Source organism: Pongo abelii, chromosome 23, assembly GCF_028885655.2.
Source record: "Pongo abelii isolate AG06213 chromosome 23, NHGRI_mPonAbe1-v2.0_pri, whole genome shotgun sequence".
Taxonomy (NCBI): Eukaryota; Metazoa; Chordata; class Mammalia; order Primates; family Hominidae; genus Pongo; species Pongo abelii.
The window spans coordinates 35,977,619-36,001,930 of NC_085929.1; the positions used below are offsets into that span (position 1 = coordinate 35,977,619).

Genomic DNA, 24,312 nt, shown 5'->3' on the forward strand with positions numbered 1-24,312 from the left:
GGATTACAGGCACCTGCCACCAGGCCCAGCTAATTTCTGTATTTTTAGTAGAGATGGGGTTTCACCATGTTGCCCAGGCTGGTCTCGAACTCCTGACCCCAAGTGATCCACCCACCTCGGCCTCCCAAAGTGCTGGGATTACAGGCATGAGCCACTGTGCCCAGCCGGGTTTTTCTTTTCTACTGTGTCATCAGGCTACAAATTTTCCAAACTTTTATGCTCTGTTTTCCTTTCAAAATGGAATGCTTTTAACAGTACCCAAGTCACTTCTTTTTTTTTTTTGAGACAAGATCTTGCTCTTGTTGCTCAGGCTGGAGTGCAATGGCGCAATCTCAGCTCACTGCAACTTCTGCCTCCCGGGTTCAAGCGATTCTCCCGCCTCAGCCTCCCAAGTAGCTGGGATTACAGGGGCCCACCACCATGCCTGGCTAATTTTTATTGTATTTTTAGTAGAGACGGGGTTTCACCATGTTGGCCAGGCTGGTCTCAAACTCCTGACCTCAAGTGGTTCGCCCACCTCGGCCTCCCAAAGTGCTGGGATTATAGGCGTGAGCCACTGTGCATGGCCCCGCCACCTTTTGAATGGTTTGCTACTTAGAAATTTCTTCTGCCAGATACCCTAAATCCTCCCTCTCAAGTTCAAAGTTCCACAAATCTCTAAGGCAGGGGCAAATGTCTTCAGTCCCTTTGCTAAAACACAAGTCACCTTTGCTGCGGTTTCCAATAAGTTCCTCATCTCCATCTGAGACCACCTCAGGCTGGACCTTATTGTTTATATCATTATCAACCTTTTTTTTTTTTTGAGATGGAGTCTCACTCTGTCACCCAGGCTGGAGTGCAGTGGCATGATCTCGGCTCACTGCAACCTCTGCCTCCTGGGTTCAAGCAATTCTCTGCCTCAGCCTCCCGAGTAGCTGGGATTACAGGCGTCTGCCACCACGCCTGGCTAATTTCTTCATATGTTTAGTAGAGACAGGGTTTCACCATCTTAGCCAGGCTGGTCTTGAACTCCTGACCTCGTGATCCACCTGCCTCAGACTCCCAAAGTGCTGGGATTACAGGCGTGAGCCGCCATGTCCGGCCCATTATCAGCATTTTTGTCAAAGCCATTCAACAAGTCTCTAGGAGGTTCCAAACTTTCCCACATTTTCCTGTCTTCTTCTGAGCCCTCCAAACTGTTCCAACCTCTGCCTGTTACCCAGTGCCAAAGTTGCTTCCACATTTTCAGGTATCTTTTCAGCAACCCCCCACTCTACTGGTATGAATTTACTATATTAGTTCGTTTTCATGCTGCTGATAAAGACATACCTGAAATTGGGAACAAAAAGAGGTTTAACTGGACTTAACAGTTCCACATGGCTGGTGAGGCCTCAGAAACATGGCAGGAGGTGAAAGGCACTTTTTACATGGCAGCAGCAAAAGAAAAATGAGGAGGAAGCAAAAGCAGAAACCCCTGATGAGTACATCAGATCTCATGAGGCTTATTCACTATAATAAGAACAGCATGGGAAAGACCGGCCCCCGTGATTCAATTACCTCCTCGTAGGTCCCTCCCACAACACATGGCAATTCTGGGAGATACAATTCAAGTTGAGATTTGGGTGGGGACACGGCCAAACCATATGACCATCCCAGTAAATACAGATCTCAATCAAAATGGCTGCATGATAGTCTACTATAGAGAGGAATTCCAGCTGGGTGCAGGGTGGCTCACACCTATAATCCCAATACCTTGGGAGGCCAAGGCAGGTAGATCACTTAAGCTCAGAAGTTTGAGACCAACCCGGGTAATGTGGCAAAACCCCATATCTACAAAAAATACAAAATTAGCTGGGCATGGTGGCATGCAGCTGTGGTCCCAGCTACTTGGGAGACTGAGGTGGGAGGATCGCTTGAGCCCAGGAGATGGAGTCTGCAGTGAGCCGAAATCATGCCACTGTACTCCGGCATGAGTGACAGAGTGAGACCCTGTCTCAAAAAAAAATTTTTTTAAATAGCTAAGTCACAAATGAAGTTGACAGATTCAAGGACAGAGAAACAGACAAAAAGAAGAAAAGAACCTGACGACCACATGAGCTCTCAGGCCACAAAAGAGGTTCTGTGGGCACACGGTTCTGGTATTGTCTCAGCAGCACACCGAGGGATTCCTGAAGCTCCAGTGCCATGCTGCAGATGGACTGCCTTCTTCTGACCATCAGGAAAACTGGAGACACATATCATACTGGAATACATTCTCTGGGCAGGTACTAATCATGTCTAATACAGGCTTGTTGGTTTTGGAGATGCTGCAGCTAAACCAGATGTGGACACTCAGCTTTAGTGAAGAAACAGGAATCCCAGTCACCTGGTCAAGTGGAAGCCACCAAAAAGTTGTACCTGGTAGATGCGACCCCGAGCTGCTGCAAACACACAGCCAGGTGCCTGGCCATGAGATGTAATTTCTCAGCAGCATGGCAACCCTGACTGATCTCACCTGCTCGGTGTCAGATCGATTCCGCTTTCCTTCAGCTGGGGCTCCATCGCTTCGGATCACTTTGGGCTTCCGTTTTTTGCCCGATTCTGATGACATAGTTGTTCCTTGATGTCAGGAGGAAACGGCAGAGACCTGTTAAGAAGAGAAAGCTTTTGAGATTCTTCTGGAGTCATAACACTGAAGTCGAACTAGCAGTTGTGGCTACTTACAGACTTGGTAACTCAAGGAAAGTCATTTAACCCCTCAAAGCCTCAATTTAACCCTCTGTAATACAACAGGGAAGCATCCCTCAGCCTGTCCAAAACAAACTCCACCTCCTCTTTTAAAAAGGCATCACCACCCACCCCCACTGACCTCGGAATCATCTGCTTCAACCTCTCCCTTCCCTGCCTCCACCCACATCCTGCTCCACACTCTCCATAGAGGAGACCTGCATTCAAGTGTTCACCCAGCTACCCAGGTACCATGTGTGTCTCCATCTCAACACCCTAGGCCAGGCCCTCCACATTCCTGTCCAGGACTACTCTAACAGTCTTGCCCAACAATACTGTCTAAATTCTCTTTCTTAAAAAAGACCAACCTAATTAATGCCTCTCCTGTTACAAAACCTTTGCTGGCTCTTCATAATGCACTGAATATCCATATTCCCTGACCTGTCATAAAGACCCTTGATGGTTTGTCCCCAACCCACCTTCCCAACTTCATTTCTTGCATTCCTATTCCTACTGACCTTCCCACTGTCCCCAACCTCTACTCCTAGCTGCAACTGCACCCTGCAATCCCAGTTCCCCAAACAGTCCACGTCCTTTCCCCTGCTTGCAAAGATCTTCCTTTTCCTCCCTGTATCCTTCAAGACTAAGCAATGCTCATCTGCTCTAGGAAGCCTGTCAAGTCTCCCCAAAGCCCTCTTTTGGCTACTTTGGGTACACTATTAGGGAATTTATCTCTATGAATCGTTTACCTGTCTTCCCACCTAGATTGTGAGCTCTACCTTCTTCCCCCTGAGCCTGGCAGAGTACTCCATAAATTAGTATCCAAACTCCTCGGTCTGGCATTTAAACACACTCCCAATACTACTGTGATCACTGTGTGCTGGGCCTTGATCTAACTACTTTATGGTTATGTTCTCATTTGCTCCTTATAACAAACTTTTCAGCTAAGAACTACCACCATTTTACAGATGACATAACTGAGGCTCGCAAGGGGAATTACTTGCGAGTAATTGCGCGTCACGTGACTAGCATGCTAAAATCTGCATCTATCCAATCAATGCCATACTGGTGCTCTTAACTACACTTTTATGCCTCCTAGTCCTGCCAGCCTCTCATCTAGTGATGCCATTGACTCCCAGGTTGATCCTAGAATTTAAAGTATAGAACCTACATTTCATGGGGCTCTACGGTCACAAAGCATCCTCCGTTGTTGCCTCACCACAGCCTCCTGAGGTGGGCAGCACTGTCCCCTTTACCCTAATCCCTCTTGCTCTGTCACCCAAGCTGGAATGCAGTGGCACAATCATCACTCACTGAAGCTTCCACCTCCCCGACTTGAGGGAGCCAATAGTCTGTCATGGTAAAAGTCAGAGAGCCCTGAACTGGAATCTCCGTTCTACTCTTTCATGGCTGTGAGTCCCCGGACGAGTCACTTCACTTTTCTCTGGGTCTGATTCCTCACAAATCAAATGAGAATAACCGTCCCTACCACAGGGGTTGTTGTGGGCTTTAACACAGGAGGCATTCCACTGGGGAAGGTGATGAAGACGACCTGGGATTGTGGCTTCAGATGATGCACAGGTGATCTTAAATAATGCTGAACACCTAAGGAAAAAGTTAATCCCTTTTCAATTCTTTTTTTTTTTTTGAAACTTCTGATTGCTTCAAGGAGAACATCTCAGTTCCCTAGTTTGTTTTTAACATCTATGAATGCCAATGTTCCTTTGTAACAAAAGAACTCTATCCCATAGCCTTAAACAACAAAATCTAGCCAGAATTTGTTAACAATGATCTATTTTCATTATATTAACTATATGAATTTTTACCTTCTACATAAAACAAGTGAAAGCAGCTTTCCATTTCTGGTGGAGAGATTTCAAGTTTTCTCTCAAAGTAAATCTGAGTTTAAAAAGTGACTTGGCTGGGCGCGGTGACTCACGCCTGTAATCCCAGCATTTTGGGAGGCTGAGGCGGGTGGATCACCTGAGGTCAGGAGTTTGAGACCAGCCTGGCCAACATGGTGAAACCCCGTCTCTACCAAAAATACAAAAATTAGCCGGGCGTGGAGGCGGGTGCCTATAATCTCAGCTACTCAGGAGGCTGAGGTAGGAGAATCACTTGAATCCGGGAGACAGAGGTTGCAATGAGCCGAGATCGTGGCCACTTCACTCCAGCCTGGGCGACAGAGCGAGATTCAGTCTCAACAACCACAACAACAAAACAACAACAACAACAAAAGTGACTGGGCCCAGCACCATGGCTCACACCTGTAATCCCAACACTTTGGGAAACCAAGGCAAGCAGAGGCGAGAGAATCGCTTGAGCCCAGGCGTTCAAGGCCAGAGTGGGCAACAGAGCGAGACCCCATCTTTAGAAAAAATTCTAAAATTAGCCTAGTATGGTGGCGCACACCTGTGGTCCCAAGCTACTCTGAAGGCTGGGGTGGGAGGATGGCTTGAGCCCAGAAGTTCCAGGCTGCAGTGAGCTATGATCGCGCCACTATACTCAGTCTTGACAACAGAGACCCCGTTGCAAAAAAAAAAATTTGGACTGGATTAAAAATTTTTAGTAAACGGTAGTACAGGTGGTAAGTTGATCTGGCAAAGCCTACAAAGACCGGACCTGAAAGGCTTAAGTGTGGGAAATCCTGACTTTGGCAACACAGTAGAGTGCCTGGCACACAGAAGAGCACAATGTATGTGAGCTGTTACCATCACCCCCACTCCCACCCCCACCCCCATGAGGCTACATTATCACGATCAAGAGGCTCCAACGTGAAGCCTGAGGATGCTGCAGCGAACACTTTTCGGATGAGGTAACAGCGCAGCGCCGAGAGGCCGGGGACCGCGGGTAGTGACGGAGGAGAAGCCGGGTCAGACCCCAGCCCAGGGGCGCCCTTTGGGCGATCAGCACCTCAGTCCCGGGGCGCCCAGCCCCTCCCCATCTCCCAGCCCCACTGCCCTTGTCCCCTCCTCACCTCGCAGCTCCTCGAGCCTGGAACCGGGAGCAAGCCACTTCCGGAGGCGGAGCAAAGGTGGCCCGCGCACCATAGAGAAGCGGAAGTAAGGAAGGGGCGGCAGACCGGAAGCGAGGCGTGGAGGCCGGAAGCTGAGCGCGGAGGCCCCCGAGGGAGGTGGGGGCGTGGTGAGACTGTAAAGACAAAGACACACGTTTTTCGTTCGCTGTGCCCAGGGCCTAAGCTAGTGTCCAGCAGCTAGTGGGCGCTCCACCGAGTAGTTGGATTAATGTTGTGTTATGTCCAAGATAACACGAAAGAACCTGGTAGCGCGGTCGGGAAGATTTGGGCGCTAGAGGATTTGCCTGCATAATCTTACTTCTTAATTATTATTTTCACCATAATATGCCACACCAGTGAAGGCAACAAGTCAGGGAGGGCATTAACCTCATTTTACACTTGGCTTTTTGAGGAGTGCATCACCAGTTTCTCCATTTTAGGCCTGACTTGCCCAGGACAGAGAGTCACAACTCTAACGCAGTATTTGAAAGCTTCTAATGCAGTATTTGAAAGCTTCAGGTATTTCCTACCCCTGGCATGAATTGTACAAACAGGGCCCAGGATTTTTTCGTGTAAATCGTACTTATCTGGAGCTAGTAACACGTGTCCTGAATCCCTGGTTGTACGGGGCCGTTCCTTCTCATTCCCAGGAGCAAGGAGGAAAATACTGGCTCTTTTTTATTTTTATTTTTATTTTGAGACAGAGTTTTGCTCTGTCACCCAGGCTGAAGTGCAGTGGCGCAATCCCCGCTCACTGCAAACTCCGACTCCAGGGTTTAAACGATTCTCCTGCCTCAGCCCAAGTAGCTGGGATTACAGGCATGCACCATCATGCCCAGCTAATTTTTGTATTTTTAGTGGAGACAGGGTTTCACCATGTTGCCCAGGCTGGTCTTGAACTCCTGACCTCACTCAAGTGATCTGCCCACCTCGGACTTCCAAAGTACTGGGATTACAGGCGTGAGCCACCACGCCCAGCCAGTGCTGACTGTTGAGAATAGCTCAAGAACACAGTACCCTCCAGGAGGGTAGATCTGCCATGTGAGACTAAGCCCACCAGCTCTACTGTGCCCTGCCTCAGGCACCTGCTAAAGTTCCTTGCAGATGAAGAAAAGACACTGTGATTTATAGTAAATATTTAATTGGTTCCATCAGCAACTCCAGCACAAGTTTTCCTGGATGGGAGGCAGAATCAAGCTACCCAAGGGTTCATTTATGAGGTATGGGGGTCACTTAGGAGAACCCCAGAGTCACTGACCCCCACCTCCACACACCAGGTGGCCCTGCAGAATGGGCTGATAGAATGTCAATTAGGGGAGACAGAATACAGGGTGAGGGAACAGGCCCTAGCTTGCATATGTGCCTGCAGGAAGGAGGGAGGGCAGGAGAGACTCTGCATAGAAGGACTGGAACTACACATTTAAGTTTTCAACCCCAATATGTAGGGGGAAACAGCCAAGCCACTCTCCATCTGTCTAGTATTAGGAACTTCTCTTCAAGTGGTCTTTTGTCATCTCTGTTCTGTTTCCCAATTCTGTATTCCAGATTCCAGATTCTACAGTTGAAACCCAAGTTCTGAATTCTAAGTTCTACCTTGTGAGTTCCTGTTACGTGTCTGTCTCCTGCCCCTAAATGCTTCCTGGCTCCCATCCCTTTCCCCAGCCCCTCTGGGTGGAATGTCTGGACCTCCTCCTGACCTTGGTGACAAGGTTTGTTTGTTTGTGTTTTTGTTTTGGCAGTTCCAGGCTTTTCTCCAGCAGGAGGGACTTGGCTCAGACTGTCCAGAAAGTGGGTGGCCCAGTGGAGACCAGGGAATTCCTGAGGGCCTGGCCTGGCCTCCTCTCTTCCCACCCCACCTCTAGCCACTGGACATACTACCTTTTGTGCAACTAAGCTAAACAGAGGATTTCCAAGGGTGATAACTGGGGACTGGTGGCCTTGAGATGAGGAATTTTAGAAGATATAAGAAGGCCTAAAAGATCACTATCGTTCATTCAGGGAAATCAGAAACTACTTCTAGCAGGGGGAAGGAGGCAGGCAGGGAAAGTGGAAAGGGCCTGGACAGAGCTGTAATCCTCAGAACTTGTCAGCCTTCAGTTCCCCCTTGTCTGAACTGAGCACTGCCCCTCAGAGTCCTCCCAGAGCCAAGACAAAACCAAGACAGCAGGACCAGGAGTGCCACTGTCTGTCTGGGTTGCCTGAGGGAGAAGGGGAAGGAGGTGGAGGTGTAGGCAGCATCACTGCAGAGGCGAGATCTTCAAGGGGATCATGATCCTAGACTCCATGTGTCGCACCAGGGGGACTGTGGAGAGAGAAGGCAGAGGTCACACGGGGGCTCAAGCAAGCCAACAACCTCCCCTGGCCCCACCCACACATGCTGGCCTTTGAGTGGGCAGGAGGAAGCCCCAGATGCTGTGACAGGCCCTCCTGGAAGGGCCCATGAAGAGCACCAGATCCCTCAAATTATGGGATAAGACAGGACTTTGGTGGTGATGAGAATAACATTTTCTTAAATTTTAATAGTTATCTGTTAGCCAGGCATGGTGGCTCACGCCTATAATCCCAGCACTTAGGGAGGCCGAGACAGGCAGATCACCTGAGGTCAGGAGTTTGAGACCAGCCGGACCAACATGGAGAAACCCTGTCTCTACTAAAAATACAAAATTAGCTGGGCGTAGTGGCGCATGCCTGTAAACCCAGCTACTCGGGAGGCTGGGGCAGGAGAATCGCTTGAACCCGGGAGTCAGAGGTTGCCGTGAGCCGAGAACGGGCCATTGCACTCCAGCCTGGGCAACAAGGGCGAAACCCCATCTCAAAAAAAAAAAAAAAAAAAAAAGAAAGAAAGAAAAACACTGATTTAGACCAACTGCCTCGTTTTACAGATGGAGAGGGTGCAGCCTAGAGGTCAGCTCAAGGTCATCCAGGAGGTTATAGACTCTTTCCTCCAGTTCAGAGCTTTTCAAACTTTAATGTGCATACAAATCACTTGGCAGTTCTTGTTAATGTGCAGATTCTGATTTGGTAGGTTGCAGGAAGCCTGCAATTTGTTATTCTTGTTTGTTTCTTTGTTTGTTTGAGATGGAATTTCACTCTTGTTGCCCAGGCTGGAGTGCAAAGGCACTATCTCGGCTCACTGCAACCTCCGCCTTCCGGGTTCAAGCGATTCTCCTGCCTCAGCCTCCTGAGTAGCTGGGATTACAGGCATGTGCCACCATGCCTGGCTAATTTTGTATTTTTAGTAGAGATGGGGTTTCTCCATGTTGGTCAGGCTGGTCTTGAACTCCTAACCTCAGGTGATCTGCCCGCCTCAGCCTCCCAAAGTGCTGGGATGACAGGCGTGAGCCACTGCGCCCAGCCGAGATTTGTCATTCTTAACAAGCTCCCAGGGGATGCCAATACTGTCAGCTGGGACCACCCTTGATTTTGTTTTTTTTGTTTTTTGTTTTTTTGAGACAGGGTCTCACTCCGTCTTCCAGGCTGGAGTGCAGTGGCAGGTTCTCGGCTCAATGCAACCTCCGCCTCCTGGGTTCAAGTGATTCTTGTGCCTCAGCCTCCTAAGTAGCTGGGATTACAGTCTTGAGTTACCACGCCTGGCTAAATTTTGTATTTTTAGCAGAGACGAGGTTTCACCATGTTGCCCAGACTGGTCTCCAACTCCTGGCCTCAATTGATCCACACACCTCGACCTCATGTAGTGCTGGGATTACAGGTGTAAGCCACTGTGCTTGTCCTGTTTTTTATTATTTTTATTTTTTATTTTTGAGATAAGGTCTCACTGTTGCCCAGGCTGGAGTGCAATGGCACAATCATGGCTCCCTGCAGCCTCAAACTCCTCGGATCAAGTGATCCTCCCACCTCAGCCTTCCAAGTAGCTGGGACTACAAGTGGGAACCACCACATCCTGCTAATTTTTAAAAAATGTTTTGTAGAGATGGGGTCTCCCTATGTTGCCCAGGCTGGTCTTAAACTACTGACCTCAAGTGATCCTCTTGCCTTGGCCTCCCAAAGTACTAGGATTTCAGTTGTGAGCCACCATACCCAGCTGGGACCACACTGAATAGCAAGGCTCCTGCTAACTCCTTCAGCAGACACATTCTCCCTCATACCACTTGGTAAGTGATCACTGTAAGCTTCTCGATGGCAAGGACAGGCTCTTGTTCATTTACGTGCCCCTCAACCACCTACCTACCACAGTTCCCAGCACACAGTGAGGGCTTAATTAACACCCACTGACTCTAGGTGGTTTCAGGGTTTCTAGCAAAGTGGCAAACACCTTGAGCAGAAAACTTGTTCAAGGCTGGGCACAGTAGCTCATGCCTATGATCCCAGCACTTTGGAAGGCTGAGGTGGGAGGACTGCTTGAGCCCAGGAGTTTGAGACCAGCCTGGGTGACATAGTAAGACTGCATCTCTACAAAAACAAAAACCTTATTCAAAAACATTTCCTGCATGCTTCCTTTATGACAGACACTGGAGAAAGCACTTTTCATAAATGAGTTTGTGGGCCGGGTGTGGTGGCTCATGCCTGTAATCACAGCATTTTGGGAGGCCGAGGCAGGCGGATCAACTGAGGTCAGGAGTTCGAGACCAGCTTGGCCAACATGATAAAACCCCGTCTCTACTAAAAATACAAAATTAGCTGGACATGGTGGCACACACCTGTAATCCCAGCTACTCGGGAGGCTGAGGCAGGAGAATGGCTTGAACCTGGGAGGCGGAGGCTGCAGTGAGCCCAGATCATGCCACTGCACTCCAGCCTGGGTGACAGAGTGAGACTCTGTCTCAAAAATAAATAAAATAAAATAAAATATAAAATAATAAAATAGTTTGTAGAATCTTCCGTTACAGCCCTCTGACAAAAGCACTATCACCATCACTATCTTACAGATGAGGGAACACCCTCAGCGAGGTAAAGAACGGTGCCCAAGGTCACAATGGGCGTTCGCTAATCCACATCTCCTAGGCAGAGGCGTGGCCCTGGCTATGTTATCATCCCCTAGAGTCCTCACCTAGGCCTGCTGGTATCCTATGGAGTGTGCCACTGGGATAGAAACCCACTAACTCATTGTCTTAAAAGTGAGTTCCCCATCACTGGAGGTAATCAAGAAAGACTAGATCTCCTTGCAGAGAGGATTCCATCCTCAGACAGGGTTCTCAGCAGACCTCCAAAGGCTTCACTCACCTGTATAGTAGACATTTTCATCCCAGCCTCTCTTCCTCCAGGCAGCATTTCGAGTCTCCTCCCGAGACTGCAGGTCTTTATAGGCTGTGAGAAAGGCACAGGCTCATTCCTCAGGCACAGAGGATCAGATCCCTTACCCAGCACAGGGCCCTCTTCCCACTGTCCCCCAAACCCTGCACTGCTGTCTCCTCCTCCCTAGATGCCTCCCTCGGACTGTTAGCAAACACCGTCTGCTTTAATAATACATCCAATCAGTACATATGTTAATATTGCCTACATTTATATTTCTAGTTGCAAACACTCCCAAGGGCTCCAGACTCCTATATCCATCTACTGCCTACTTGACATCTCTACTTTGGTGTGTCAACATTTTTAATGTAACACTTCCGACTGGGTGCGGTGGCTCATGCCTATAATCCCAGCACTTTGGGAGGCCGAGGCTGGTGGACTGCTTGAGGCCAGGAGTTCGAAGCCAGTCTGGCCAACATAGGGAAACTCTGTCTGTACTAAAAATACAAAAATTAGTCGGGCATGGTACTGAACGCCTGTAATCCCAGCTACTCAGGAGCATGAGGCACGAGAATCACTTGAACTCGGGAGGCGGAGGTTGCAGTGAACTGAGATCACACCACTGCACTCCAGCCTAGGTGACAAAGCGAGACTCTGTCTCAAAAAAAAAAAAAAAAAGTAACAATTCCAAGGGCCAAGATTACGCTCCTGACCCCACTGACTTGCTCCTTCCCTAGACCTCCCAGACTCAATAAACGACACACAGCAGCTTAAGCACGAGCCTGGGAGCTCTTCTGGAATGCCCTTCTCCTTCTCTTGCCCCACACAGACAATTCATCCACAAGTCCTGTTGGTTCCACCTCTAGACTAACAAATCTGTGGACTTCTCAGCATCCCACTGCCCCATCCCCTCCTGCCTGAACTAGAGTAATGGCCTCCTGAAGCCCTGCTTTCTCTCTTGCTCCCCTATCAAGCACTCTTAACAAAGCAGACAGCAGCCAGAGAAATCATACTAGAACAAAAATCAGGTCATGTCACTGCTGTTTGAAACAAATAGTCTCTCATTGCATTTACAATAAATCCCAACTCATTCCCCCTCTCCTGTTCCATCTCCCCACATTCTTCCCTACTCACTCCACACTGGCCTCCTTGCCACACCTCAAAACCCCTAAGGCCTTTCTCCACCACAGGGCCTTTGCACGTGCTGCTCTGTCTACTTGGAATGCTTTTGCCTAGCCATTCACAGCTGGCTCCTTCTCATCCTTTAGCTCTCAGGTTACATTTTACCCCTCAGCTTACATTTTACTCCCTCAGAGAGGCATTATTTGTCTACCTAGACCAATGTAGATCCCCTATGTTTTTCACCATCATCTCTCCCTGCCTTTTTTTTTTTTTTTTCTGTTTTTTTGAGACGGAGTCTCGTTCTGTTGCCAGGCTGGAGTGCAATGGCGTGATCTCAGCTCACTGCAACCTCCACCTCCCGGGTTCAAGTGATTCTCCTGCCTCAGCCTCCCGAGTGTCTGGGACTACAGGCATGCGCCACCACGCCCAGCTAATTTTTGTATTTTTAGTAGCGATGGGGTTTCACTATATTGGCCAGGACGGTCTCGATCTCTTGACCTTGCGATCCGCCCGCCTCGGCCTCCCAAAGTGTTGTGATTACACGCTTGAGCCACCGTGCCCAGACTCCTTGCCTATTTTCTATAAATATTATTTGTAATAATCTGAAATTGATCTTTTTGTGACTTTACATCTAAGATAGTGTCTCCTGCTAGAACATTAAGTTCTATGAGGACACTAATACAACCCCATTGGCTACAGAGAGTGATGACAGAGAAAGAGAACAAAAGGCTCCTGGAAGGTCCTCAACCTACCCCAGAGATGGTGCACCACGTAGAGCTCTCCTATCTGTGAGAAGAAGCCGCCCACTGCCTCCTGGTTCTCCTGCCGGTACTTGATGGCCCGAGCCCTGGAGAAGGCAGAATAATATGGGGCAGAAGCCAGGGCTGGTGCAGAGGGTACTGAGGCTGATTCCTTGGCCACACCTCACAGGAGGGGCCTAGGTGGAACCCACGATTCTCCGGGATGCTGAGAGAAAGGACTGATGGCGGGGTGTTCTACCAACAGAGGGGTCACAACCTTCTAGGAGATCCTCACCTCCTGGTTGGATCCTTCTCCCAGATCCGTGAGGGGCAGAGGGTACTGACTTCCCTGTGATATGGCCCTGGAAAAGGTGGCCCACCAGGGGCCTTGGTGGGGCAGGTGAGCAGGGTATGCCCCCCCAACCCCAGTCCTGATGCTGCCACTTACCAGTTGTTCCCCCACTCGATCATGGTTCCTGGCTGAAAGAGAACCAAAGGGATGATGGGAATGAGCCCCCACCTCAGATTCATAACATCACAGCCGGGCAAGGAAGGGAAACTGCCCTGTCTCCCCACCTCCCAAGCTCCAGCGGCCATTTGGCCTCATTTGCAGGCCCTGACACACAGCTGGCATGCATGTTTGCACACACGTGTACACAACTCTGCTCTGAGCCCATAGGGAGGGAGAAGCCAGAAGCCCCAGTCTAGGTGTTGGGGCAGCTGCAAAGCAGCATTGCAGCAGGGAAATTGGGGGGCAGGAGGGGGTCCGTCGGAGGGAGGAACCTTGAGCTTGTATGTCCTCAGCTCGTAGATGTTGGGACCCATTCTGGGCTGTGGCTCATTCCAGAAGCTGAACTCAAGGAGCAACTGGTTTCTCCTGGACAGCAGCATCTGGCTCCGCTCCCTTCGGAACTCCAGGTACTCCTGTGGGCATGGCAGTAAAGGCATGGCTACCAGGAAGTGCGCTCCATCCTGACAGTGTGCCTCAAGGGGTAGCAGAGGAGTCCCCAGCGCAGGGCTGGGCTGCCTCCCACATCCAGAGAGGTGTGCTGAGTGGACACTAACATACCTTATTGTTTTTGAGCTTGTTCATGCAGTCCATGAGGGCTGGGTAGCCACCTGAGAATCGCCACAGGTGCACTGTTGGGGGTGAGAAGTATAAGTCAGTGGGCTGCTGGGACCCCCAGCAGATGACCTCCCCAAGGTTGGCTAAGTGTATATGTGGTGGGGACGGGGGAGGCGGGTGGCCTGGTTCCCTGTAGCAGCAAGACTGAGTTCCCTCTGCCTTGGTGGAAGACAATGCTGGGGAGGGGATGACCCCAGACACAAGTCTAGGAGACCTGGATTTGAGTTCCAGCTCTGCCTAGCAGCCTTGGACTGCTCTAGGCCTCAATGTTGTCATCTTGAAAATGGGAATAATGCTCCCACCCCACCTTCCTTAAATAGCAGCAAGAAGATCAGATGTGTCCTGTACCCTGGAAGCAGGGGCATGCATAAGGAAGACCACCAGGCCTTGGAGGGGCAGCTGAACAAAAGGACAGGGGAGAACTGATGGGCTGATATGGAACATTCCAAGACAGTGAATTGAAAAAAGGAACCAAGGAACAGAAGAGCATGTGTGGTAGGCTACCTCATGTGTTGAGGTGGCAAGGACATCCAGAGATGCTGATTTATGCATCACCTCTTAATGGCGACTTAAGAGATTGACAGTAGACCAGGCGAGGTGGCTCATGCTTGTAATCCCAGCATTTTGGGAGGCTGAGGCGGGTGGATCACCTAAGGTCGGGAGTTCGAGACCAGCCTAACCAACACAGAAAAACCCCGTCTCTACTAAAAATACAAAATTAGCCAGGTGTGGTAGCACATGCCTGTAATCCCAGCTACTTGGGAGGCTGAGGCAGAAGAATCACTTGAACCTGGGAGGCGGAGGTGGCGGTGAGCCAAGATCATGCCATTGCACTCCAGCCTGGGCAACAAGAACAAAACTCCATCTCAAAAAAAAAAGAGATTGATAGTAGATGCCCCTGGGACACAGAATGGAGGCCTATGCGGCCTCGGGCAGGAGGGAAACTTACTTTGCATGGAAAACTCTTTGTACTGTTAGAATTTATAAAAATCCTGGGCCGGGCACGGTGGCTCACGCCTGTAATGCCAGCACTTTGGGAGGCTGAGGAAGGCGGATCACGAGGTCAGGAGATCGAGACCATCCTGGCTAACACAGTGAAACCCCGTCTCTACTAAAAATTCAAAAAATTAGCCAGGCGTGGTGGTGGGCACCTATAGTCCCAGCTACTTGAGAGGCTGAGACAGGAGAATGGCATGAACCCGGGAGGCAGAGCTTGCAGTGAGCTGAGATCGTGCCACTGCACTCCAGCTTGGACGACAGAGCAAGACTCCGTCTCAAAAAAAAAAAAATTAGCTGGGTGTGGTGGCACATGCCTCTAATCCCAGCTACTCCAGAGGCTGAGGCAGGAGAATCGCTTAAACCCAGGAGGTAGAGGTTACAGTGAGTCAAGATTGCACCAGTGTACTCCAGCCTGGGTGGCAGAGTGAGATTCCATCTCAAATAAATAAATAAATAATCAACTTTGGGAGGCCGAGGCGGGTGGATCACCTGAGGTCAGAAATTCGAGACCAGCCTCACCAACATGGCGAAACCCGTCTCTACTAAAACAAAAATTAGCTGGGCATGGTGACGCACATCTGTAATCCTAGCTACTCAGGAGGCTGAGGCAAGAGAATCGCTTGAACCTGGGATGCACAGGTTGTGGTGAGCCGAGATCACACCACTGCACTCCAGCCTGGGCAAAAGAGCAAGACTCTGTCTCAAATAAATAAATAAATAAAAATAAAAATAAATAAAAATCATATTATCTGCACTGAGTTGAACAATCTCCCCTCAAAATTTATGCCCACCCAGAACCTCAGAATGTGACCTTATTTGGAAATAGGTCTCTGTAGGTATAATCGACCTAAGATGAGATTATACTGGGTGAGCCCTGAGTCCAGTGACTGGTGTCCTTATCAGAAGTGGGAGATCTGGACACAGGAGAACACTATGTGAAGACAGAGACACACAGAGAGAACAGCATGTGACGAGGGAGGCAGAGATTAGAATGACAAGTCTACAAGCCAAGGAACACTAAGAGTTTCCAGCAATCCTTGGAAACTGGAAGAGGCAAGGAAGGGTTCTCCCCTAAGGCCTTAGGAGGAAGAACAGCCCTGTCAACACCTTGATTTGTGACTTCCGGCCTCCAGAACTGTGACAGGATAAACCTCTGTTATTTTAAGCCACCCAGTTTGTGGTATGCTGGCCGCCCCAGGAAACTAATCTAATTCCCAGTAACAAAGAAACCTAATTAATTGTGGAGTAGAAGAAAGGAAACAGTTTTGTCATCCTGGGAGCATGGCTGGGCCCATCAGCGGAGGAAGGTCCCCAGGGGACCACACAGGCAAGCTAGAGCTAAGGGTGGCTGGCTGCCAGCAGTCTAGAACTTCAGACTCTGTAACTTCCCATCCCCATCCCCAGCCTGACCTTCACCTGTTTTTTGACTCCATCTGTGCCTTGATTTTCCCATCTGCAAAATGGCCTGACCCTATGGTTTAAAGGCCTCTTTCCCAAAGGAAATGGCAAAAGTACTGTATGGATGGATATCTACCAAAACCAGGAATGACCTGTGGAAAACGAATTAATGGAGAAAAGTTACAAGGACAGCATCATTGGCAAGAGGAAGGAATTTTCTTTATTTTTCTCTGTCACCCAGGCTGGAGTGCGGTGGCGCGATCTCAGCTCACTGCAACCTCCACCTCCTGGGTTTAAGAGACTGTCCTGCCTGTGCCTCCCAAGTAGATGGGATTACAGGCGCGTGCCACCACGCCCAGCTAATTTTTGTATTTTTAGTAGAGATGGGGTTTCACCATGTTAGCCAGGCTGGTCTTGAACTCCTGACCTCAGGTGATGCACCTGCCTCAGCCTCCCAAAGTGCTGCGATACAGGCATGAGCCACCGCGCCCAGCCAAGAAGAAGGAATTGTCTAACAATTATGGTGCTCCCTACAGGAGATGGATCAATGGTTCTTACAAGTTTATTAAAATGTAGATTCCTGAACCCTACTCCCAGGGTACAGCTCAACATGATTCAGCTGACTCTATGTGAGGGACTGAACTTCAAGATACAAAAAATGTAGGGTATGCTTTAAAAAGTCAGGATCAGCCAGGCGCAGTGACTCAGGCCTGTAATCCCAACACTCTGGGAGGTTGAGGCAGGAGAGGAGCACTTGAACTCAGGAGTTTGAGATCAGCCTGGGCAACACAGCAAGACCTCCTCTCTACAAAACAAACAAAAAAACAAAACAACTAGCCCAGGCATGATGGTGCATGTCTGTGGTCCCAACTACTTGAGAAGTTGAGGTGAGAGGATTGCCTGAGCCTAGGAGTTCAAGGTTGCAGTGAGCTATGATCATGCCACTGCACTCCAAACTGGGTGACAGAGCGAGACCCTGTCCCAAACAGAAAAATAAACAATAATAATAAAAAAAAGGCCGGGGCAGTGGCTCATGCCTGTAATCCCAGCACTTTGGGAGGCCAAGGCAGGTGGATCAACTGTGGTCAGGAGTTCGAGACTAGCCTGGCCAAAATGGTGAAACCCCATCTCTACTAAAAATACAAAAATTAGCCAGCATGGTGGTTCATGCCTGTAGTCCCAGCTACTCGAGAGGCTGAGGCACGAGAACTTGCTTGAATCCGGGAGGCGGAGGTTGCAGTGAGCTGAGATCACGCCACTGCACTCCAGCCTGGGCAACAGAGTGAGACTCGGTCTCAAAAAAGAAAAAAAAGAAAAAGTCAGGATCCCATCCCTCAAAGTTCATTTCACAACTAGCAAATGCTTAAGAGAATTCAAGGAATACTGCTGAAGCTGATCAAGTCAAGCTTAAAATGGGAAAGCTGTAGTGGCTGAAACTGAAGGCAATTTGCTTTTCTCTTATTCCCTTAGCCACATATCAGTGTCTAGCCAGGCACGATGGCACACGCCTGTAGTCTCAGCTACTCAGGAGGATTGCCCGAGCCCAGAAGTTCAAGTCCGGCCTGGGCAATATAGCGAGATCCTGTTTCTAAATGGAAATAATAAAAATAAAACATAAATAATATGTTAATGTCTGTTACGGAAACCAAATAATTGATTAAGGAGATACACCTATCTATCTGCAGGTCACAGATTATTTTCAAAGATACACGATTATCAGGGCTGTCAAAGGATGAAATAGGTTGGCTTACAAGTGAGCTCTTCATGGCTGGGAGTGTTCAAGGGAAGTTTAGAGGACCATCTGTTATGGCTGTGCTATGCAGACAGTCTAAACCAGTACTGTCCAAAAGTACTTTCCGCATGAGCTCTATGTGTGTATGAGTGAGCATTTGAAATGTAGCTAGTATGACTAAGAAACTGAATTTTTTCTTTTTTTAAATCTTTTTTTTTAATGTGTATTTTTTTTATAGAAGCAAAGTCTCGCTATGTTGCCCAGGCTGGTTTCAAACTCCTGGCCTCAAGTGTTCCTCCCACCTCAGCCTCCTAATCTGCTGGGATTATAAGCATAAACCACCATACTCAGTCCTGAATTTTTTTTTAGAGGCAGGGTCTCACTGTGTTTCCCAGGCTGGAGTGCAGTGGCTATTCATAGGTGTGATGGTATTGAATCACGGCCTCGAACTCCTGGGCTCAAGCAATCCTCCCAACTCAGCCTCCCAAGTAGCTAGGACTACAGGTGAGCACCTTGGCACACAGCTTGAACTTTAAATTTTATGTAATTTTAACTAATATAAATTTCAATAGCTACATGTGAGGACAGGGTGCAGTGGCTCACACCTGTAATCTCAGTAGTCCAGGAGGCTAAGGCTGATGGATTGCTTGAGTCCAGGAGTTCAAGACCAGCCTGGGCAACATAGCAAAACCCTGTCTCTACTAAAAATACAAAAAATTAGCTGACTGTGGTGGCGCACACCTGTAGTTCCAGCTACTCGGGAGGCTGAGGTGAGAGAATCATCTGAACCCGGGAGGTCAAGGGTGCAGTGAGCTGTGATCGCGGTGCAGTGAGCTGTGATCGCACCACTGCAGTCCAGCCTGGGCAACCAGAGTGAGACGCTGTCTCAAAAAAATAAATAAATATGCCAGGCGCAGTGGCTGATGCCTATAATCCCAACACTTTGAGAGGCTGAGGCGGGAGGATCATGAGGTCAGGAGTTCGAGACCAGCCTGACCAACATGGTGAAACCTCCGTCTCTACTAAAAATACAAAAATTAGCTGAGTGCAGTGGCACACGCCTGTAACCTCAGCTACTCAGGAAGCTGAGGCAGGAGAATCACTTGAACCCAGGAGGCAGAGGCTGCAGTGAGCCAAGATTGCACCACTGTACCCCAGCCTGGGCGACAGTACAGAGCGAGGCTCCATCTCAAATAAATAAATAAATAAATAAATAAATAAACTACATGTGGTTAGTGGCTATCATTTTGGACAGTGTGGGTCTGAATTTGAGGTCCCTTTGAGTGAGATGCTGTGAGTCAGCCAAATTCATGTGTGGGTTCTTATCGCTGGTGCCAACTTTGATGTGTCTATTAGGCTGGGATGGGGCATGCTACGGGTGCCCCTGGGACTGTAAGACAGCAGCTCAGACAAGAAGAACTCCTATTTATTCCACAAATATGTGCTGCATATTGGGTATTCACCCATATATGGAGACAGACAACTAAACAGGCAGCTATAGGGGTACATGATCAGGGCATGAGGAGGTAATTACTGAGGCCTAGAGAGCTAGGGAAGGTGCCTGACCCAGCCCAGGTGGAGGAAATCTCGGCAGCCTTCCAGGAGGAGGTGACATCTATGCCAAAATAAAAAAGTGAATAGTCCAGGCACTGTGGCTCATGCCTGTACTCCCAGCACTTTGGGAGGCCAAGGTGGAAAGATCGCTTGAGCCCGGGAGTTTGAGACCAGCCTGGGTAACATAGGGAGATCCCTTCTCTACAAAAAATTTAAAATAAATTAGTTGGGCATTGTGGCATGCACCTGTGGTCCCAGCCACTCAGGAGGCTGAGGTAGGAGGATTGCTTGAGCTCAGGAGGTTAAGGCTGTGTGAGCTGTGATCACACCACTGCACTCCCCACTGGGCAACAAGACCTGGTTTCAAAAATAAATAAATAAATGAAAATTTTAAAATGAATAAAAATGAAAGGCCAGGCATGGTGGCTCATGTTTGCAATCCTAGCACTTTGGGAGGCCGAGGAGGCAGGATCATTTGAGTTCAGGAATTCGACACCAGCCTGGGCAACATGGAGAAACCCCGTCTCTACCAAAAAACACAAAAATTAGCCAAGCATGGTGGAGCGCACCTATAGTCCCAGCTGCTGAGGAAGCTGAGGTGGGAGTATTGCTTGAGCCTGGAAAATTGAGACTTGAGTGAGCCAAGATTATGCCACTGCACTCCAGCCTGTGTGACAGAGCAAGACCCTGTCTCAAAAAAAAAAAGGCCAGGAGTGGTGGCTCACGCCTGTAATCCCAGCACTTTGGGAGGCCGAGGCGGGTGGATCACCTGAGGTCAGAAGTTCGAGACCAGCCTGACCAACATGTGAAACCCCATCTCTACTAAAAATACAAAATTAGCCAGGTGTGGTGGCACAGGCCAGTAATCCTAGCTACTCGGGAAGTTGAGGCAGGAGAATCTCTTCAACCCAGGAGGTGGAGGTTGCAGTCAGCCAAGACTGTGCCACTACCTGCCAGCCTGGGTGACAGAGCGAGACCCTGTCTTAAAAAAAAAAAAGAAAAAAAAAAAAAAGCCTGGGTGCGATGGCTCACGCCTGTAATCCCAGCACTTTTGGGAGGCTGAGGTGGGTGGATCACCTGAGGTCAGAAGTTCGAGACCAGCCTGACCAACATGTGAAACCCCATCCCTACTAAAAATACAAAATTAGCCAGGCATGGTGGCGCAGGCCAGTAATCCCAGCTACTCGGGAAGCTAAGGCAGGAGAATCTCTTCAACCCAGGAGGTGGAGGTTGCAGTCAGCCAAGACTGTGCCACTACCTGCCAGCCTGGGTGACAGAGCGAGACCCTGTCTCAAAAAAAAAAGAAAAAAAAAGGCCGGGTGCGGTGGCTCACGCCTGTAATCCCAGCACTTTGGGAGGCTGAGGCAGGTGGATCACCTGAGGTCAGGAGTTCAAGACCGGCCTGACCAACATGGTGAAACGCCATCTCTACTAAAAATACAAAATTAGCTAGGTGTGGTGGCACATGCCTGTAATCCCAGCTACTCAGGAGGCTGAAACAAGAGAATTGCTTAAAGTGGGGAGGCGGAGGTTGCAGTGAGCCGAGATTGCACCACTGCACTCCAGCCTGGGGCAACAAGAGGGAAACTCAGTCTCAGAAAAAAAAAGAATAAAAGACAGTGATCCAGGTAAAGCAGGCAAACAAGAAATAATGCTTAAGGCAGAAGAAAGAGAATGAGCAGTAGTCTGGAACTAAAGAGTGAAACTGTCAATCTGAGGAACTGAGTCCTGGGTGGGACAGCACAGTGAGGCATGGAGGATTTGGTGCCATGAGGCTGGGGGCGTGGCCGGGAAGGACTCACAGGCTTCACGGGTCACCTTGAGGGCACAGGGGAGCCAGGACAGGTATTTGAGCAGGGGAGTGAGGTGATGAGGTTTTAGTAAGAGCCCCACCAGGTGCTGTTGTGGAGAGGGAGTGGAGAACGGCCAGGTGTGAAAGGTGCTGGAGGCCAGGGCTGCGCGGTGGCAATGGCACTAGGGAGGTGAGCGCCTTACCTGCCTGGTCCTGCTCCCCATACCACGTGTTCCAGTTGCCCACGAGTGAGCATGGGTAGTCCTCATCCAGGTGAAGCTTGGGCAGCACAGCCTCCCTGTGGGGGGTGCGCAGAGAGGGACAGGGTTCACATAGCCACCAGGGCCTCTGAGATAAGGGTTCAAACTCAGTTCAAACAGACCCTGGGGCTGGGCCTCAGACTCTCCATCTCTAAAATGCAGAAGCTAGGCAAGAGGCCCTCAGGACTTCTGACACTGAAATTTACATCCTGGCTGGGGACAGTGGCTCACACCTGTACTGGGAGGCTGAGGCAGGAGGATTGCTTGAGCCCAGTAGTTTGAGACCAGCCTGGGCAGCAAAGTGAGATCCCATCTCTCTTTTTTGTGTGTGAGACAGAGTTTTGCTCTTGTTGCCCAGGCTGGAGTGCAATGGCGCAATCTCGGCTCACTGGAACCTCCGCCTCCTGGAGACCATCTCTTTAAAAAAAAAAAAAAAAAGAAAGAAAGAAAAATGGGGCCAAACGCGGTGGCACATGCCTGTAATCCCAGCACTCGGAGGCCGAGGCAGGTGGATCACCTGAGGTCAGGAGTTCGCGACCAGCAGGACTAACATGGTGAAACTCTGTCTCTACTAAATACAAAAAAATTAGCCACGCTTAGCGGCGCATGCCTGTAATCCGAGTTACTTGGGAGGCTGAGACAGGAGAATCGCTTGTACCTGGGAGGCAGAGGTTGCAGTGAGCTGAGATCGTGCCATTGCACTCCAGCCTGGGCAACGAGAGCGAAACTCCATCTCAAAAAAAAAAAAAAAAAGAAAGGAAGAAAAAGGCAGAAATAAAAGAAATCTACATCTCCTGGATTTCTACAAAAAAGAACAGGGTAGAGGATGTTCTGCAAATTTGCTGAAAGTATGTTCCCCACCCAAGGAGGGGCTGGGATGTATGGATGCAGGATGCTCACGTGAGGCTGTTGTAGGCGTCCAGGTATTCAGGCTTTACATTGTGAACTGCAACAGAGGACAGAGAACAAGAAGTGAGGTAGGGTGTGTACACAGGGAAGAACTTGGGGTTAGAGGAGCCCATCAAGGCCAGGGGTCCCAGGACAACTGAGGACATTCCAGACCCTCCCATCTCCTTCCTGGAGCCTCACAGGCCCCCAGAGCCCCTGAAAGGACAGCAATTGGTCAGCTCAGCAGCCACTCACACTGGATCTTATAGAGGTTGCTGGTTTCCTTCTTGGACAGCAGGGTGGAGTGGGCATCCTTCCGGGGATCCACCTTGTGAACAAAGAGGGAGCGGAACCAGCTGCCTTCATTGTCCTTGGAATAGAAACTGCAGGACAGAGGAGTTGAGGGGGACGTGCAGAGGTGGGGGGAGCCCCAGCAATTCTATCTGCTTGGATGTCCTGCTCCCCTAGACCAGTGACCCACATTTCTGGGAACAGGGCCACGGAGTCCTGTGGCAGCTCCAGACTTGAAATGCTATTGGAGCCAGCTCCTTTCTACAGATATTCCAGCTGCCCAGTTGGCTTCTTGAAGCTTTGCAGAGCCTCAGGAGGCCAGGAGAGGCAGCCCCACCTCCCACTTCTCTCTCTAGCCTCCCTGCCTCCACTTCATCCCCCTTCCAAGAGGTCCTCTACTTGGGTCATATAACTCCAGCCTCTCACCAAGAGGATCAACCCCAAATCCACCTTGCATCATGCCCAAAGCCCTTGACAATCCAACCTAACTTGTCAGCCTCTCCTCCTGCCCCCTCACCTGTATACCTCACTCTCCAGGTGTGCTCTTCCCTGAACACACCAGGCTCTGCTACTCTGTGCTTTCTGTACAAGTTCTGTCCCCTCTAACAAGAAGACTGCTCTCACCATCCTCCCCAGCACTCTCACAGTGCACTTGGCCCATGTCCCCACTCTGACCCCACACACGGAAAGCCAAATACAAATAAGCTTTGTCCTTGAGGAGCTCATAGTCCACTAGAAGAAATGGGCCTTGGGACACAATTATAGGAGGGGTCTCTGAAAGAGCCCAGGTGAACTAGCCTTAACTCTGCTTCTGGCAACCTGGGCAGACTCTCTACAGAGGAGGAGATGAGCTGGTCAGTCCCCAGGACTGGTTTGGCAGATAGTGGCAGATAGAAGGAGTAAAAGGCATTGCAAAGCAAGATGCATTCACTCATCCAGCCAACACCTGCCCTGCCCATCTCCATAGGATACTGTGAGAATGAATGAATGAATGAATGATCAATGAATATGATTATGTGCTTTGCCCATGAGCACTGTGGTTAAGGGCAGTGGAGGGTCTGCTGCCAGCTCCTACTGGACCAGAACTGCACTCCCATCCTAAACACATACCCAAGTTCCCAGCAGGAGGCAGGGGTGCTTATTTTGAGACTACCAATCTTCTTGCTCCACAGCCTTGGTGCAGCTTGCAGCCAGGCCTGAAAAGGAAGTCTCCCGATGGAGACAATTCCTAGCCAGGGAGCCTGGCAAGAGGGATCCCTGAGTGGCAGCAAGCCTTATCCCTTTTTTCTTTTTTCTCTTTTGTTTTTTCCAAGTGAGGTCACAGGAAGCCCTATCCTTTCTTTCTTTTCTTTTTTTTTTTTTTTTTTTTTTTGAGACAGAGTCTCGCTCTTGTTGCCCAGGCTGGAGTGCAGTGGTGCAATCTCGGCTCACTGCAACCTCGGCCTCCCGGGTTAAAGCAATTTCAAGCAATTTTCCTGCCTCAGCCTCCTGAGTAGCTGAGATTACAGGTGCGCACCAC

General features: G+C 49.6%; 2 protein-coding genes across 13 annotated transcripts in view; both read right to left on the reverse strand.

Annotated features, from left to right (window-relative positions):
- Positions 1 to 6,168, reverse strand: part of THOC5 (THO complex subunit 5) — a 48,987-nt gene extending 42,819 nt beyond the window's left edge. Inside the window, exons 1-3 of one of the 12 annotated variants that reach the window (XM_063722725.1) lie at positions 5,663 to 6,168; positions 4,000 to 4,290; positions 2,474 to 2,605 (exon numbers count right to left, since the gene is read on the reverse strand). In XM_063722725.1, coding sequence (XP_063578795.1) covers positions 2,474 to 2,569 — 96 coding nt within the window. In that variant the 5' untranslated portion in view covers positions 2,570 to 2,605; positions 4,000 to 4,290; positions 5,663 to 6,168. 12 annotated transcript variants of the gene reach the window in all.
- Positions 6,169 to 6,825: 657 nt separating this feature from the next.
- Positions 6,826 to 24,312, reverse strand: part of NIPSNAP1 (nipsnap homolog 1) — a 28,111-nt gene continuing 10,624 nt past the window's right edge. The window contains exons 2-10 of the mRNA XM_024239690.2: positions 22,758 to 22,885; positions 22,515 to 22,560; positions 21,558 to 21,652; positions 13,823 to 13,893; positions 13,537 to 13,677; positions 13,202 to 13,233; positions 12,766 to 12,860; positions 10,883 to 10,966; positions 6,826 to 8,003 (exon numbers count right to left, since the gene is read on the reverse strand). Of these exons, the coding sequence (XP_024095458.1) occupies positions 7,939 to 8,003; positions 10,883 to 10,966; positions 12,766 to 12,860; positions 13,202 to 13,233; positions 13,537 to 13,677; positions 13,823 to 13,893; positions 21,558 to 21,652; positions 22,515 to 22,560; positions 22,758 to 22,885 (757 nt within the window). The 3' untranslated portion in view covers positions 6,826 to 7,938. The remainder of the gene's footprint in view (positions 8,004 to 10,882; positions 10,967 to 12,765; positions 12,861 to 13,201; positions 13,234 to 13,536; positions 13,678 to 13,822; positions 13,894 to 21,557; positions 21,653 to 22,514; positions 22,561 to 22,757; positions 22,886 to 24,312) is intronic.